The sequence below is a fragment of the Nerophis ophidion genome, linkage group LG04 (genome assembly GCF_033978795.1).
Source record: "Nerophis ophidion isolate RoL-2023_Sa linkage group LG04, RoL_Noph_v1.0, whole genome shotgun sequence".
Classification (NCBI taxonomy): domain Eukaryota; kingdom Metazoa; phylum Chordata; class Actinopteri; order Syngnathiformes; family Syngnathidae; genus Nerophis; species Nerophis ophidion.
In genome coordinates, this window is record NC_084614.1 from 81,860,942 (window position 1) to 81,876,194 (window position 15,253).

The 15,253-nt window shown below is 40.7% G+C and overlaps 1 protein-coding gene across 10 annotated transcripts in view; it reads left to right on the forward strand.

Annotated features, from left to right (window-relative positions):
- The window catches only part of synj1 (synaptojanin 1), a 66,272-nt gene extending 56,077 nt beyond the window's left edge, over positions 1-10,195 (forward strand). For 9 of the 10 annotated variants that reach the window (XM_061899339.1, XM_061899341.1, XM_061899340.1 and 6 more), the window contains 4 exons: positions 4,355-4,407; positions 4,473-4,653; positions 4,709-4,890; positions 9,349-10,195. In XM_061899339.1, coding sequence (XP_061755323.1) covers positions 4,355-4,407; positions 4,473-4,653; positions 4,709-4,890; positions 9,349-10,119 — 1,187 coding nt within the window. In that variant the 3' untranslated portion in view covers positions 10,120-10,195. Of the gene's footprint in view, positions 1-4,354; positions 4,408-4,472; positions 4,654-4,708; positions 4,891-5,018; positions 5,043-9,348 lie in introns of all 10 variants that reach the window. The other variant, XM_061899349.1, reaches the window with a different exon arrangement.
- The last annotated feature ends 5,058 nt before the right edge of the window (positions 10,196-15,253 follow it).

Genomic DNA, 15,253 nt, shown 5'->3' on the forward strand with positions numbered 1-15,253 from the left:
AATACTTCCAAGACACTACTTGTACAATATCACTACTACTACAATACCTCCAAGACACTACTTGTACAATATCACTACTACTACAATACTTCCAAGACACTACTTGTACAATATCACTACTACTACAATACCTCCAAGACACTACTTGTACAATATCACTACTACTACAATACTTCCAAGACACTACTTGTACAATATCACTACTACTACAATACCTACACTACTTGTACAATATCACTACTACTACAATACCTACAAGACACTACTTGTACAATATCACTACTACTGCGATACTTCCAAGACACTACTTGTACAATATCACTACTACTACAATACCTCCAAGACACTACTTGTACAATATCACTACTACTGTGATACTTCCAAGACACTACTTGTACAATATCACTACTACTACAATACTTCCAAGACACTACTTGTACAATATCACTACTACTACAATACCTACAAGACACTACTTGTACAATATCACTACTACTACAATACTTCCAAGACACTACTTGTACAATATCACTACTACTACAATACCTACAAGACACTACTTGTACAATATCACTACTACTACAATACTTCCAAGACACTACTTGTACAATATCACTACTACTACAATACCTCCAAGACACTACTTGTACAATATCACTACTACTACAATACTTCCAAGACACTACTTGTACAATATCACTACTACTACAATACCTCCAAGACAATACTTGTACAATATCACTACTACTACAATACTTCCAAGACACTACTTGTACAATATCACTACTACTACAATACCTCCAAGACACTACTTGTACAATATCACTACTACTACAATACTTCCAAGACACTACTTGTACAATATCACTACTACTACAATACCTCCAAGACAATACTTGTACAATATCACTACTACTACAATACTTCCAAGACACTACTTGTACAATATCACTACTACTGCGATACTTCCAAGACACTACTTGTACAATATCACTACTACTACAATACTTCCAAGACACTACTTGTACAATATCACTACTACTACAATACTTCCAAGACACTACTTGTACAATATCACTACTACTACAATACCTCCAAGACAATACTTGTACAATATCACTACTACTACAATACTTCCAAGACACTACTTGTACAATATCACTACTACTACAATACCTCCAAGACACTACTTGTACAATATCACTACTACTACAATACTTCCAAGACACTACTTGTACAATATCACTACTACTACAATACCTCCAAGACACTACTTGTACAATATCACTACTACTACAATACTTCCAAGACACTACTTGTACAATATCACTACTACTGCGATACTTCCAAGACACTACTTGTACAATATCACTACTACTACAATACTTCCAAGACACTACTTGTACAATATCACTACTACTACAATACTTCCAAGACACTACTTGTACAATATCACTACTACTGCGATACTTCCAAGACACTACTTGTACAATATCACTACTACTACTACAATACCTCCAAGACACTACTTGTACAATATCACTACTACTACAATACTTCCAAGACACTACTTGTACAATATCACTACTACTACAATACCTCCAAGACAATACTTGTACAATATCACTACTACTACAATACTTCCAAGACACTACTTGTACAATATCACTACTACTACAATACCTCCAAGACACTACTTGTACAATATCACTACTACTACAATACTTCCAAGACACTACTTGTACAATATCACTACTACTACAATACTTCCAAGACACTACTTGTACAATATCACTACTACTACAATACCTCCAAGACACTACTTGTACAATATCACTACTACTACAATACTTCCAAGACACTACTTGTACAATATCACTACTACTGCGATACTTCCAAGACACTACTTGTACAATATCACTACTACTACAATACTTCCAAGACACTACTTGTACAATATCACTACTACTACAATACTTCCAAGACACTACTTGTACAATATCACTACTACTGCGATACTTCCAAGACACTACTTGTACAATATCACTACTACTACTACAATACCTCCAAGACACTACTTGTACAATATCACTACTACTACAATACTTCCAAGACACTACTTGTACAATATCACTACTACTGCGATACTTCCAAGACACTACTTGTACAATATCACTACTACTACTACAATACCTCCAAGACACTACTTGTACAATATCACTACTACTACAATACTTCCAAGACACTACTTGTACAATATCACTACTACTACAATACTTCCAAGACACTACTTGTACAATATCACTACTACTGCGATACTTCCAAGACACTACTTGTACAATATCACTACTACTACAATACTTCCAAGACACTACTTGTACAATATCACTACTACTACAATACCTCCAAGACACTACTTGTACAATATCACTACTACTACAATACCTCCAAGACACTACTTGTACAATATCACTACTACTACAATACTTCCAAGACACTACTTGTACAATATCACTACTACTACAATACTTCCAAGACACTACTTGTACAATATCACTACTACTACAATACCTCCAAGACACTACTTGTACAATATCACTACTACTACAATACTTCCAAGACACTACTTGTACAATATCACTACTACTACAATACTTCCAAGACACTACTTGTACAATATCACTACTACTGCGATACTTCCAAGACACTACTTGTACAATATCACTACTACTACAATACTTCCAAGACACTACTTGTACAATATCACTACTACTACAATACTTCCAAGACACTACTTGTACAATATCACTACTACTACAATACTTCCAAGACACTACTTGTACAATATCACTACTACTGCGATACTTCCAAGACACTACTTGTACAATATCACTACTACTACAATACTTCCAAGACACTACTTGTACAATATCACTACTACTACAATACCTCCAAGACACTACTTGTACAATATCACTACTACTACAATACTTCCAAGACACTACTTGTACAATATCACTACTACTGCGATACTTCCAAGACACTACTTGTACAATATCACTACTACTACTACAATACCTCCAAGACACTACTTGTACAATATCACTACTACTACAATACTTCCAAGACACTACTTGTACAATATCACTACTACTACAATACTTCCAAGACACTACTTGTACAATATCACTACTACTACAATACTTCCAAGACACTACTTGTACAATATCACTACTACTGCGATACTTCCAAGACACTACTTGTACAATATCACTACTACTACAATACTTCCAAGACACTACTTGTACAATATCACTACTACTACAATACCTCCAAGACACTACTTGTACAATATCACTACTACTACAATACTTCCAAGACACTACTTGTACAATATCACTACTACTGCGATACTTCCAAGACACTACTTGTACAATATCACTACTACTACAATACCTCCAAGACACTACTTGTACAATATCACTACTACTACAATACTTCCAAGACACTACTTGTACAATATCACTACTACTACAATACCTCCAAGACACTACTTGTACAATATCACTACTACTGCGATACTTCCAAGACACTACTTGTACAATATAATTATGCAATTATGCCAAACTGTTTAGTCAGCAGTTTGGCCCTTGGCCCCCTGCCTTTCAATCAATCAATCAATGTTTATATATATAGCCCCAAATCCCAAATGTCTCAAAGGACTGCACAAATCATTACGACTACAACATCCTGGGAAGAACCCACAAAAGGGCAAGGAAAACTCACACCCAGTGGGCAGGGAGAATTCACATCCAGTGGGACGCCAGTGACAATGCTGACTATGAGAAACCTTGGAGAGGACCTCAGATGTGGGCAACCCCCCCCCCCCTAGGGGACCGAAAGCAATGGATGTCGAGCGGGTCTAACATGATACTGTGAAAGTTCAATCCATAGTGGCTCCAACACAGCCGCGAGAGTTCAGTTCAAAGCGGATCCAACACAGCAGCGAGAGTCCCGTCCACAGGAAACCATCTCAAGCGGAGGCGGATCAGCAGCCTAGAGATGTCCCCAACCCATACACAGGCGAGCGGTCCATCCTGGGTCCCGACGAGCGGTCCATCCTGGGTCTCGACTCTGGACAGCCAGTACTTCATCCATGGTCATCGGACCGGACCCCCTCCACAAGGGAGGGGGGGACATAGGAGAAAGAAAAGAAGCGGCCCCCAGACCTCCTGCAGAGTGGCTGAGTCATCCTGACCAACCAAATACTGTCCTGTCTACACCTGCAGGTCACTTATCCACCTGTCGGGGGCGACATTTACCCAAGTACTCTTGTTTTTGTGATCCCCTGCAGGTCGAGGCCAGGTACTTGCAGGACCTCCTGGACCGGCGGGTGTTGCAAGGCCGGTGTGTTCTACAAAATCCTCACAAAACAGATAGTGTTGATAGTGACCACAGTGTTTGTGCTCTAGAATCTTCCTCCCCGAGCCGGCGTGATCAGCATTACCCCGCAGAGCCGTCCTCTTCCTCCTTCCCACCCGGGAGCCCCCCGCCCCATCCCAGAGGTGCACCCAGGGGCGCCTCGGCCCATCAGCGACACCCACCCGGGAGCCCCGCGACCAGGGCCCGTTAAACCGTCCGATCTTCCCTTAGGTGAGTGTTGATGGTGTACCCGTCTGGTTTCCATCTTAAAGATTCAATCCATCAGGAGGCGTCCCGACAGCGCCCCCTGCTGTGAGGCCCTCCGCCCCCGCACAACCCCAGCCTGCCGCCCCGGTCCACCTGCCGGCCCCGATGCAGCCCACGCAGGCCCCTGCTCAGACTCTGGCCTCCCCGAAACCGCCGCCGCGGTCCCGCTCGCACCACGCCCTGCCGCCCGAAGCCGCCCAGGTTGGTGCCCGCCCCCTTTCTGTGGTGGTAGGACTTTGACTTTGGCAGGAGCGCCTCTCTCTTTGCTTCCCAGCCTTAATGTCTTCTTGCTTTTGTCTCTCTTGACTCCTTCCTCTTTCTCTCACAAGCCGGAGAAGCCCTCAGGCTGACAGGTACCTCCCATCCATCCTCCGTAGCACGTTGCACCACCCCCGCCCACTTCCTGTTGTCCCACGTCATGTGCCAGCTGTAGTCGGTAGTCGGGGTCATGTCCTCAACCGCTTATGTGGACGCCCCGCCAGCCAGTCCGAGGGCCGTCCACATAAACAGGTTGGACTGCACAGTGGTACTCCCAACTCCCAGTACTCCTACCGGAAACTTCTCCGCCCATTGAAGTAGACTGAGATCAATTTGACCCCTGTTTGACCCCTTTGAGCTATAGCTAGCAATTGGAAAACAAAGTTATCTCGATCTCTAGCTATAAGCTAATGCAAGCAGCCAGAAAACAAATGTATCTTGATCCCTAGCTATAAGCTAATGCTAGCAGTTAGAAACCAAAGTTGTCTCGATCTCTAGCTATAAGTTATTGCTAGGCTTTGGAAAACAAAGTTATCTTGAGCTCTCGTAATAAGCTAATGCTATCAATTCGAAAACAAAGTTATCTCGATCTCTAGCTATAAGCTAAGGCTAGCAAATGGAAAACAAAGTTATCTCGATCTCTACCAATAAGATAATGCTAGCAGCCGGAAACCAAATTTATCTTGATCCCTAGCTATGAGCCAATGCGAGCAATCAGCAAACAAAAGTTGTCTTGATCTCTAGCTACAAGCTAATGCTAGTAATCTGAAAACAAGGTTGTCTCAATCGCTTGCTATAAGCTATTGCTGGGCTTCGGAAAACAAAGTTATATGGAGCTCTCGTAATAAGCTAAGGCTAGCCTACACTGGGCTACACTAATGCTATTAATTGGAAAACAAAGTTATCTCAATCTCTAGCTATAAGCTAATGCTAGCAATTAGAAAACAAAGTTGTCTCTATTTCTAGCAATAAGCTATTGCTAGGCTTCGTAAAACAAAGTTATCTAGAGCTCTCGTAATAAGCTAATGCTCGCAATTGGAAAACAAAGTTATCTATCTCTACCTATAAATTGATACTAGCAATTGTAAAACAAAGTTATCGATCTCTAGCTATAGCTAATGGTAGCAACTAGAAAACAAAGTTGTCTTGATCTCTAGCTAATGCTAATTGCTAATGCTAGCAATTAGAAAAAAAAGTTATCTCGATCTCTAGCTATAAGCTAATGCTAGCAGTTAGAAAACAATAAGTTATCTCGATCTGGAGCTATATGTTGATGCTAGCAAATAGCAAACAAAGTTGTCTTGCTCTCTAGCTATACGCTAATGCTATCAATTGGAAAACAAAGTTATCTCGATCTCTAGCTATAAGCTAATGCTAGCAGCCGGAAAACAAAGTTATCTCGATCTCTAGCTATAAGCTAATGGTAGCAGCCGGAAAACAAATGTATCTTGATCCCTAGCTATGAGCTAATGCTAGCAATTGGAAAGCAAAGTTGTCTCGATCTCTTGCTGTAAGCTATTGCTGGGCTTCGGAAAACAAAGTTATCTCGAGCTCTCGTAGTAAGCTAAGGCTAGCAATTGGAAAACAAAGTTATTTATATTTGTAGCTATAAGCTAAAGCGAGTATTGGAAAACAAAGTTATCTCAATCTCTAGCTATAAGCTAATGCTAGCAGCTGGAAAACATGTTAATCTTGATCCCTGGCTATTAGCAATTTGCAAACAAAGTTGTATTGATCTCTAGCTATACGCTAATGCTAGTAATTGGAAAAAAAGAAGTTATCACGATCTCTAGCAATAAGCCAATGCTAGCAGCCGGAAAACAAATGTATCTTGATCCCTAGCTATAAGCTAATGCTAGCAATTAGGAAACAAAGTTGTTTGATCTCTTGCTATAAGCTATTGCTAGACTTCGGAAAACAAAGTTATCTGGAGCTCTTGTAATAAGCTAAGGCTAGCAATTGGAAAACAAAGTTATCTATATCTCTAGCTATAAGCTAATGCGAGCAATTGCAAAACAAAGTTATCTCAATCTAATGCTAGCAGCTGGAAAACATGTTAATCTTGATCCTTAGCAATTAGCAAACAAAGTTGTATTGATCTCTAGCTATACGCTAATGCTAGCAATTGGAAAAAAAAGTTATCACGATCTCTGGCTATAAGCTAATGCTAGCAGCCGGAAAACAAATGTATCTTGATCCCTAGCTATGAGCTAATGCTAGCAATTAGAAAACAAAGTTGTCTTGATCTCTAGCAAAAAGCTATTGTTAGGCTTTGGAAAGCAAAGTTATCTCGAGCTCTGGTACTAAGCTAAGGCTAGCAATTGTAAAACAAAGTTATCTGTACCTCTAGCTACAAGCTAATGCTAGCAACTAGAAAACAAAGTTATCTCGATCTCTCGCTATAAGCTAATGTTGGCACTTGTAAAACAAAAGTATCTGAAAGCTAATTGTCGCAAGTTAATTTGTGGAGGATCCTGCGTGGCTAATACCTGGTGGCATTAGCCACGCCCCCTGGCGGCTGAAAGACTCGTAACGTAAACCACGTTCGCTATTTAAAGATTTAAGAAAAGCAGACCTTGTATCGCAATGGGCTCCTAAGTTGTGGTACCACTGTCTTTATCTTTCTGTTGTACGTCACATTCTTCTACTTTTGTGTTTGGATGACATTCTCTATCATTTCTCATCTGCTTTCTAGAACCACTTTCCAGCAAACAGTAGTTAGGCAACCTCTGGTTGTCTCAGGGGGGAACCTTTTCACTTCGATACCGGTAATGATCCCAAAAATATCAGCAGGAAGAGTACGTACTTGTACTTTTTTGTACTTATAAAAGTGAAATGATTCAAGCATAGAAAGAAACACAACAATATTTCTGATGAACCTTCTGGAATGGATGAGCAGTCTTTAAGTTGAAGATGAGTCGTAATTGTTTATTTTTTAGACAGTAACTCAGTCAGTTAAGTTTGTTGAGGGATACTCTCTACTATGTCTTGGAGACTTTGAATGTTGTTGGGAAGCTGATAGCTCCTAGTAGCCACTTGCTAACTGAAGCACTGGCAGTCGCTAACTGAAGCACTGTCAGTCGCTAACTGAAGCACTGTCAGTTGCTAACTGAAGCGTGTTTAGTTGCTAACTGAAGCACTGTCAGTCGCTAACTGAAGCGTGTTTAGTTGCTAACTGAAGCACTGTCAGTCGCTAACTGAAGCACTGTCAGTTGCTAACTGAAGCGTGTTTAGTTGCTAACTGAAGCACTGTCAGTCGCTAACTGAAGCACTGGCAGTCGCTAACTGAAGCGTGTTTAGTTGCTAACTGAAGCACTGTCAGTTGCTAACTGAAGCGTGTTTAGTTGCTAACTGAAGCACTGTCAGTCGCTAACTGAAGCGTGTTTAGTTGCTAACTGAAGCACTGTCAGTCGCTAACTGAAGCACTGTCAGTCGCTAACTGAAGCACTGTCAGTCGCTAACTGAAGCACTGTCAGTCGCTAACTGAAGCACTGTCAGTCGCTAACTGAAACACTGTCAGTCGCTAACTGAAGCACTGTCAGTCGCTAACTGAAGCACTGTCAGTCGCTAACTGAAGCGTGTTTAGTTGCTAACTGAAGCACTGTGAGTCGCTAACTGAAGCACTTTCAGTCGCTAACTGAAGCACTGTCAGTCGCTAACTGAAGCATGTTTAGTTGCTAACTGAAGCGTGTTGCTAGCTAAAGCGCTGTCAGTCGTTAACTGTAGCGCTGTCACTAACTAACTGAAATGTTGTCAGTTGCTACCTAAAGCGTCGTCCGTTGCTAACTGAAGCGTTGTTAATTGCTAACTGAAGGTTTATCGGTTGCTAACTGAAGCGTTGTCAGTTGCTAACTGGAGAGCTGACACTTGCTAATTGAAGCGCTGTTAGTTGCTAACTGAAGCGTTATCAGTTGCTCACTGTAGCGCTATCAGTTGCTAACTGTAGCGTTGTCACCTGCTAACTGTAGCGCTGTCACTTGCTAACTAAAGCATTGTTGGTTAACTGAAGCGCTGCAAATGGCTAACAGAAGTTAAAGTTCAAGTGGCAATTATTGTCACACACACACACACTAGGTGTGGTGAAATGATTCTCTGCATTTGACCCATCCCCTTGTTCACCTCCTGGGAGATGAGGGGAGCAGTGAGCAGCAGTGGTGGCTGCGCCCGGGAATCATTTTTGGTGATTTTACCCCCATTTCCAAGCTTTGATGCTGAGTGCCAAGCAGGGAGGTAATGGCTCCCATTTTCCTAGTCTTTGGTATGACTCGGCCGGGGTTTGAACTCAGGACGGACACTCCAAGCACTAGGCCACTGTAGCGTTGTCACCTGCTAACTGAAGAGCTGTCACCAGCTGCTCACACGGTGAGATGCTGACCCAGGTATTCTGTCCTTCCTTCTCAGACAAACGGACTAAACGGCGTTCAGCAGAGGCCCAACCCCTTTGACGCTGTTGCCTCTGACTTCCTCCCCTCGTCATCCACCAGCCGATCCCTGACCCGAGGCTCCTCCCTGAGGACTCCCCCCTCAGTCCCCGTCTCCTCGTCCGTGTTCCAGTCCTCACTGGCCGCCGCCCTGCTCCCTCCTCCTCCCTCCATGCCTCGCAGTCGCTCGCAGGAGGCGCTGCAGGCCTCCCCGAACCCGTTTACAGCTGAGCCTCTCCCGGCCCGACCCAACAGCACCAACCCCTTCACTGGGTCGCTTCAAGCTCGCCATCCGCCGGACGCCGCCGCCGCGCGGAGGCCCCACCCGCCGTGGTCGGCTCTCTCTGAGCCTCTCATTCCCACCCCGGCGGTGGGCCCCAAAGCCCTCTCTAGGACCATGTCGCTGTTTGGGCCCTCGCCGGTCCTCCCGCCCCGCCAGGAGCCGCCGCCTCAGCAGTGGGTTACCTTCAACGACGACCTCGACTTCCTCCTCCCCGTGAAAACCCCGCAAGCTTCGGCGAGCCAAACCCTGTCGCCTGGCTCCGGCCTTTTCCCCGAGCCGGACTGGCTAACCCCGACTCCCGCCTCGACGTTCCCGACGCCCGGCTCCGCCCCTTTCCCCGAGCCGGACTGGCTAACCCCGACTCCCGCCTCGACGTTCCCGACACGCCGTCCTGCCGTCCCGTCTCGGAAGCTCCCGGACGGCTCCAGTCAGAGCTGCTTCCTGCCCAGCCAGCCCACAGAGAGATGACCAACACCCAGATATGTATACACCTATTCCACACCTGTCTTTGGGGGGGGGGGGGACTCTTCGGGCACCCAATCATTCAATCCCATTCGATTCTCGATTCAACACGATACTCTCATCAAATCCATTCTTGCAGCGTATCTTTTTAGGGGTGTCCAAACTTTTTAACTGGGCTGAATGCCAACTGCATGTAAAACAGCATATGTATGTATGTAAGTATATATATATATATATATATATATATATATATATATATATACATATATATATACATATGTGTGTGTGTGTATGTGTATATGAGTGTATATATATGTATATGTATTTCTGTATATATACATATATATGTATGTATATATATATATGTATATATACATGTATGTATATATATATATATGTATAAATATATACATGTATATGTGTGTATATATATATATACACATGTCTATGTATATATATATATATATATATATATATATATATATATATATATATATATATATATATATATACAGATACATCCATCCATGCATTTTCTACTGCGTTTCCCTTGTTGAGGTTGCGGGGGGCTGCTGGAGCCTATCTCAGCTGTATTTGGGCGGTAGGCAAGGTACAGCCTGGACAAGTCGCCACCTCATCACAGATATAGATACATATATATGTATATGTGTAAATATATAGATATGTATATACATATGTGTGTGTATATATATATATATATGTATATATATATATTTATATATACATACATATTCTGTTAAACATGCAGTCGGCTTCATATATATATATATATTTACATTTATATATATGTGTGTGTGTACATATTGTATTAATAGGATGGATGTATAGTTAATAATTGATATTCAGAGTATGTAAAAGATCAACTCCTACCTTGATTACATCTGTGACGACTTCCTTAAAGTTTTGTAAACAATCAGAAATATCAAGCAGCTAAAATGCACCTAACATTGATAAGTGTGGAGAGTTTTTTTTTCCTAACATGCTTTATCATGGAGGTAATTGGGTGTAATGTTGACATTTTTATGGTGCTTGGACATTTTTTTTATAATATCCACAAAGTTCAGTGAGCAGGTTGTGTTATGTGTGACCATGTCTGTTAGCATGTTGTGTTTTTTTTTTTTGCAACATGACTAGGAAAGGTCGTTTGGATTGGGTCATATTGGTAGATGATGTGCTTACCAGGAAAATACTTGTTACTGACCTGAGTTTCGCACGTTTTTGCACCATGACTAGGGAAGGTTTTTTGCATTGGGTCATATAAGTATACACTGTGCACGGCAGCATTCGGAGCATAATCAACCTGAATTACTCTCATTGACTGCTTTGCAGTTCAAAGGTCAGTTTTTTTTTTGTTTTGTTTTTTAAATTAATGCAATTTAATTTCTTATTAATGTTTCGCGGGCCAAATTGATGTTGTGGGCGGGCCATAGTTTGGACACCCCTGTGTTATTTGGTATAATAATTATAATGAGACTTTTTCAGGACAGCTTACAGGTTAGAAAAACTCCTTCTGGTTACATGGAGATTGGTTACAAATATATTTTGAAGAAAATTAATTCTTATATATATATAAAAAAAAGGTTTTATGTTTATTTTTGTATTGATCTTTGAATAAGATTGAGAATCGGGATGAATCAGAATCGCAAATCGGATTTCAATGGATTCTCTTCCTGCCCCCCCCCCCTTGTTGCAGCTGGCGTGTGCGTACCAACGAGTATTTAAGACTGACTCCTGTCTTTAAGTGTCAGTATCGCTGGGGGCCCAAACCTGCGCTCTCATCTTCCAGTCTACCTTTTCAATCTTTAAATATTTTCAGAGAAATGTATCATCTGTAAGCGCCTGTGCAATATCAGTCTCGTCCGTGGCAGCCTCTCTTCTCATGAATGTAAACTCCACCTTGCACTGAGTCTCCTCACTGGGGCGCCGCGACCACTCCTACGTGTACACTGGAACCTCCATTCAACAGGCTTCTTACATCGAAAAGTTTGTATAGTGAAGCAAATTCCTCACAAGAAACAGCCTCGACAAAAGTCCATGTTTTAGTGAAGGTGTGTACACTTTGAACGCAATATCAAGTGCTTTACGGTACTGTGGATCAAACACACAATACAAGGAAGAGATGGATCAACTTTCTATTTATTAACACGCTAAAACAACACAAGTCCCTTTGGTGCCCTCACAACCATCAGAAGTCACAAAAAATCAATAACATTATACACTTAGAAAAAGTTAAATCCCTGCTTTTTGACTGCAGGCAGCACATGAAATGAACAAAATGTTCGCACAAAGAGGCATATTTGGCTCGATATTAACATCCGTAAATTGAAAAGTTTGTATAGTGAAACAAATTTCTCCATAAGCAACAATGTCAATATAAATAATTGATTCCAGTCTCGACAAAGGTCCATATTTTAGTGAAGGTGTGTACACTTTGAACGCAATAATCAGGTTTTATGCCGTACTGTTTATCAAACACATATAACAAGGAAGAGATGGATCAACTTTCTATTTATTAACACGCTAAAACAACACAAGTCCCTTTGGTGCCCTCACAACCATCAGAAGTCACAAAATATCAATAACTTTAATCATTTAAAGAAAATTAAAATCCCTGCCTTTTGCCTGCAGGCAGCACACAAGATGAACAAAATGTTCGCAGACAGAGGCATATTTGGCTCGATATTAACATCTGTAAGTTGAAAAGTTGTTAAAAAAAGTTTGTAAATGGAGTTTCCACCAAACCTGGTGTTTATGTACAACACTGACTTACATGGACGTGGGTTGGTGTGTGCGCGCTTGCACAATCTTACTTACAGCACACACCCAATAGGGACGTGTGTGTGTGTGTGTGTGTGTGTGTGTGTGTGTGTGTGTGTGTGTGTGTGTGTGTGTGTGTGTGTGTGTGTGTGTGTGTGTGTGTGTGTGTGTGTGTGTGTGTGTGTGCGCGCCAGTGCTAACATGGAGGTTAATTTGTCTCTATTACGAAAGCTTTTTTTGGACTCTGAATTTTTTCAAGCAATCTTTTTGTACATCAAATTATGCTGACAATTTCATTATTTCAAAATGTGTTGGCAACGTTTCTGTTTAAAATTTCAATTTCTTAAAATATAGTATAAAAAATTTAAAAATTTAGTGTACGAATATTATTGGCTTCAAAACTCGAGACTCACTTCCAGTAAATTAGGACCGAAGCAATCGATCCCGTCTCAGAACCAGGCAGTTTTGAAGCAACGCAAATTATCGCACTGAATTTTTTGACACTGAATTTTTATTTTTTTGCCCTGAATTTTTTTTTTTACACTGAATTTTACCAAACTGAGTTTTCAAACACACAAGTTTCGCGCATTTGTATTTGATAAAATTGTCATTAAAAGTCTTTCTAAATAAATTCAGTGTCAAAAAAACTAATTCTGTGTAAAAAAAATTAAGTTTAAATTCAGCACAAAAATATTCTTTGCCTCAAAACTCGAGACTCACTTTCGATAAATTGAGATCGAAGCAATAGATTCTGATAAATTAAAACTGAAGCAATCGATCCCGTCTCAGAACCAGTGAGATTTGAAGCAACGCAAATCATTGCACTGAATTTTTTTGACACTGAATTTTGTTTTTTTGCGCTGAATTTTTTTGGGACACTGAATTTTCACACACTGTATTTTAACAAACTAAGTTTTCAAACTCGCAAGTTTTGCGCACAATTTTTTATTTGATATAATCGTCATCAAAATTTAGCTAAATAAATTTAGTGTCAAAAAAAAATTCTGTGTAAAAAAAGGAATAAAATTCAGCGCAGAAATAGTCTTTGCTTCGAAATTCGAGACTCACTTCCGATTAAGACCAAAGTAATCAATCCCGTCTCAGAACCAGTGAGTTTTGAAACAACGCAAATTTCTGCACTGAATTTTTTTTTGACACTGAATTTTTACACACTGTATTTTAACAAACTCAGTTTTCAAACACACGTTTTGCACACAATTTTGCATTTGATAAAATTTTCATCTAAAATCAAGCTAAATAAATTCAGTGTCTAAAAAAAATTAAAATAAATAAAAAAAATTTGACACTGAATTTTTTTTTGCACTGAATTTTAACAAACTCAATTTTCAAACAAGTTTTGCGCACAATTTTATATTTGATAAAATTGTCATCAAAATCGAGCTAAATCAATTCAGTGTCAAAAAAAAATTCTGTGTGAAAAAATAAAATAGATAAAATTCAGCGCATAAAAATTATTTGTTTCAAAACTCAAGACTCCCTTCCAGTAAATTAAAACCAAAGAAATCGTTCTCGTCTCAGAACCAGTCGGAAAAAAATCAGTTTTGGAGCAACGGAGTGTTTCAAAAATATATTATTTGCTTTAAAATTTGAGACTCACTTCCAGTAAATCAAGACAGAAGCAATCCATCTCAGAACCAGTGAGTTTTGAAGCAACGGAAGTTATTGCACTGGATTTTTTTTACACTCCCTGCTTAGGCTGCTGCCCCCGTGACCCGACCTCGGATAAGCGGAAGAAGATGGATGGATGGATGCACTTTTTTAACAAACTGAATTTTCAAACACACAAGTTTTGCGCACATTTTTTTTATTCGATCAAATTGTCAGAATAATTGAAAAATTCAAGTCCGCAAAATAAAAAAAGTTCAGAGTCAAAAACACAACTTTTGACACAAATGATGACTCAGCACATAAAAGGGCATCTTCTCCATCTCCAGAGCACCCGCCGGGCTCAAAGTGAATAATAATGTGGTGAAAAGTGTGTCGTGTTGTGTTCATGCTGGTCCCCAAAAGTGTCTCCATCCCTCGTCCGTGCAGTTCACTCGCCCTCTTTACTCCTCGCCAGCAGGAAGGGACTATTTTCTTACCCTCCCTGCGCTCTTGCTGTCAACATTCCATCTCGTCCCAATGTTGACGTGCCTGCCAGGCTCACAATGCATCAGTCAGCTGGGCTATATACCAGGTGTTCTATATACCAGGTGTTCTATATACCAGGTCTTCTAGCCAACACAAATATCCAAACAAACATCCATGCATCAGTCAGGTGTGCGTGTGAGTGCACTCGCTTCTATCCAACACAAATATCCAAACAAACATCCATGCATCAGTCAGCTGTGCGTGAGTG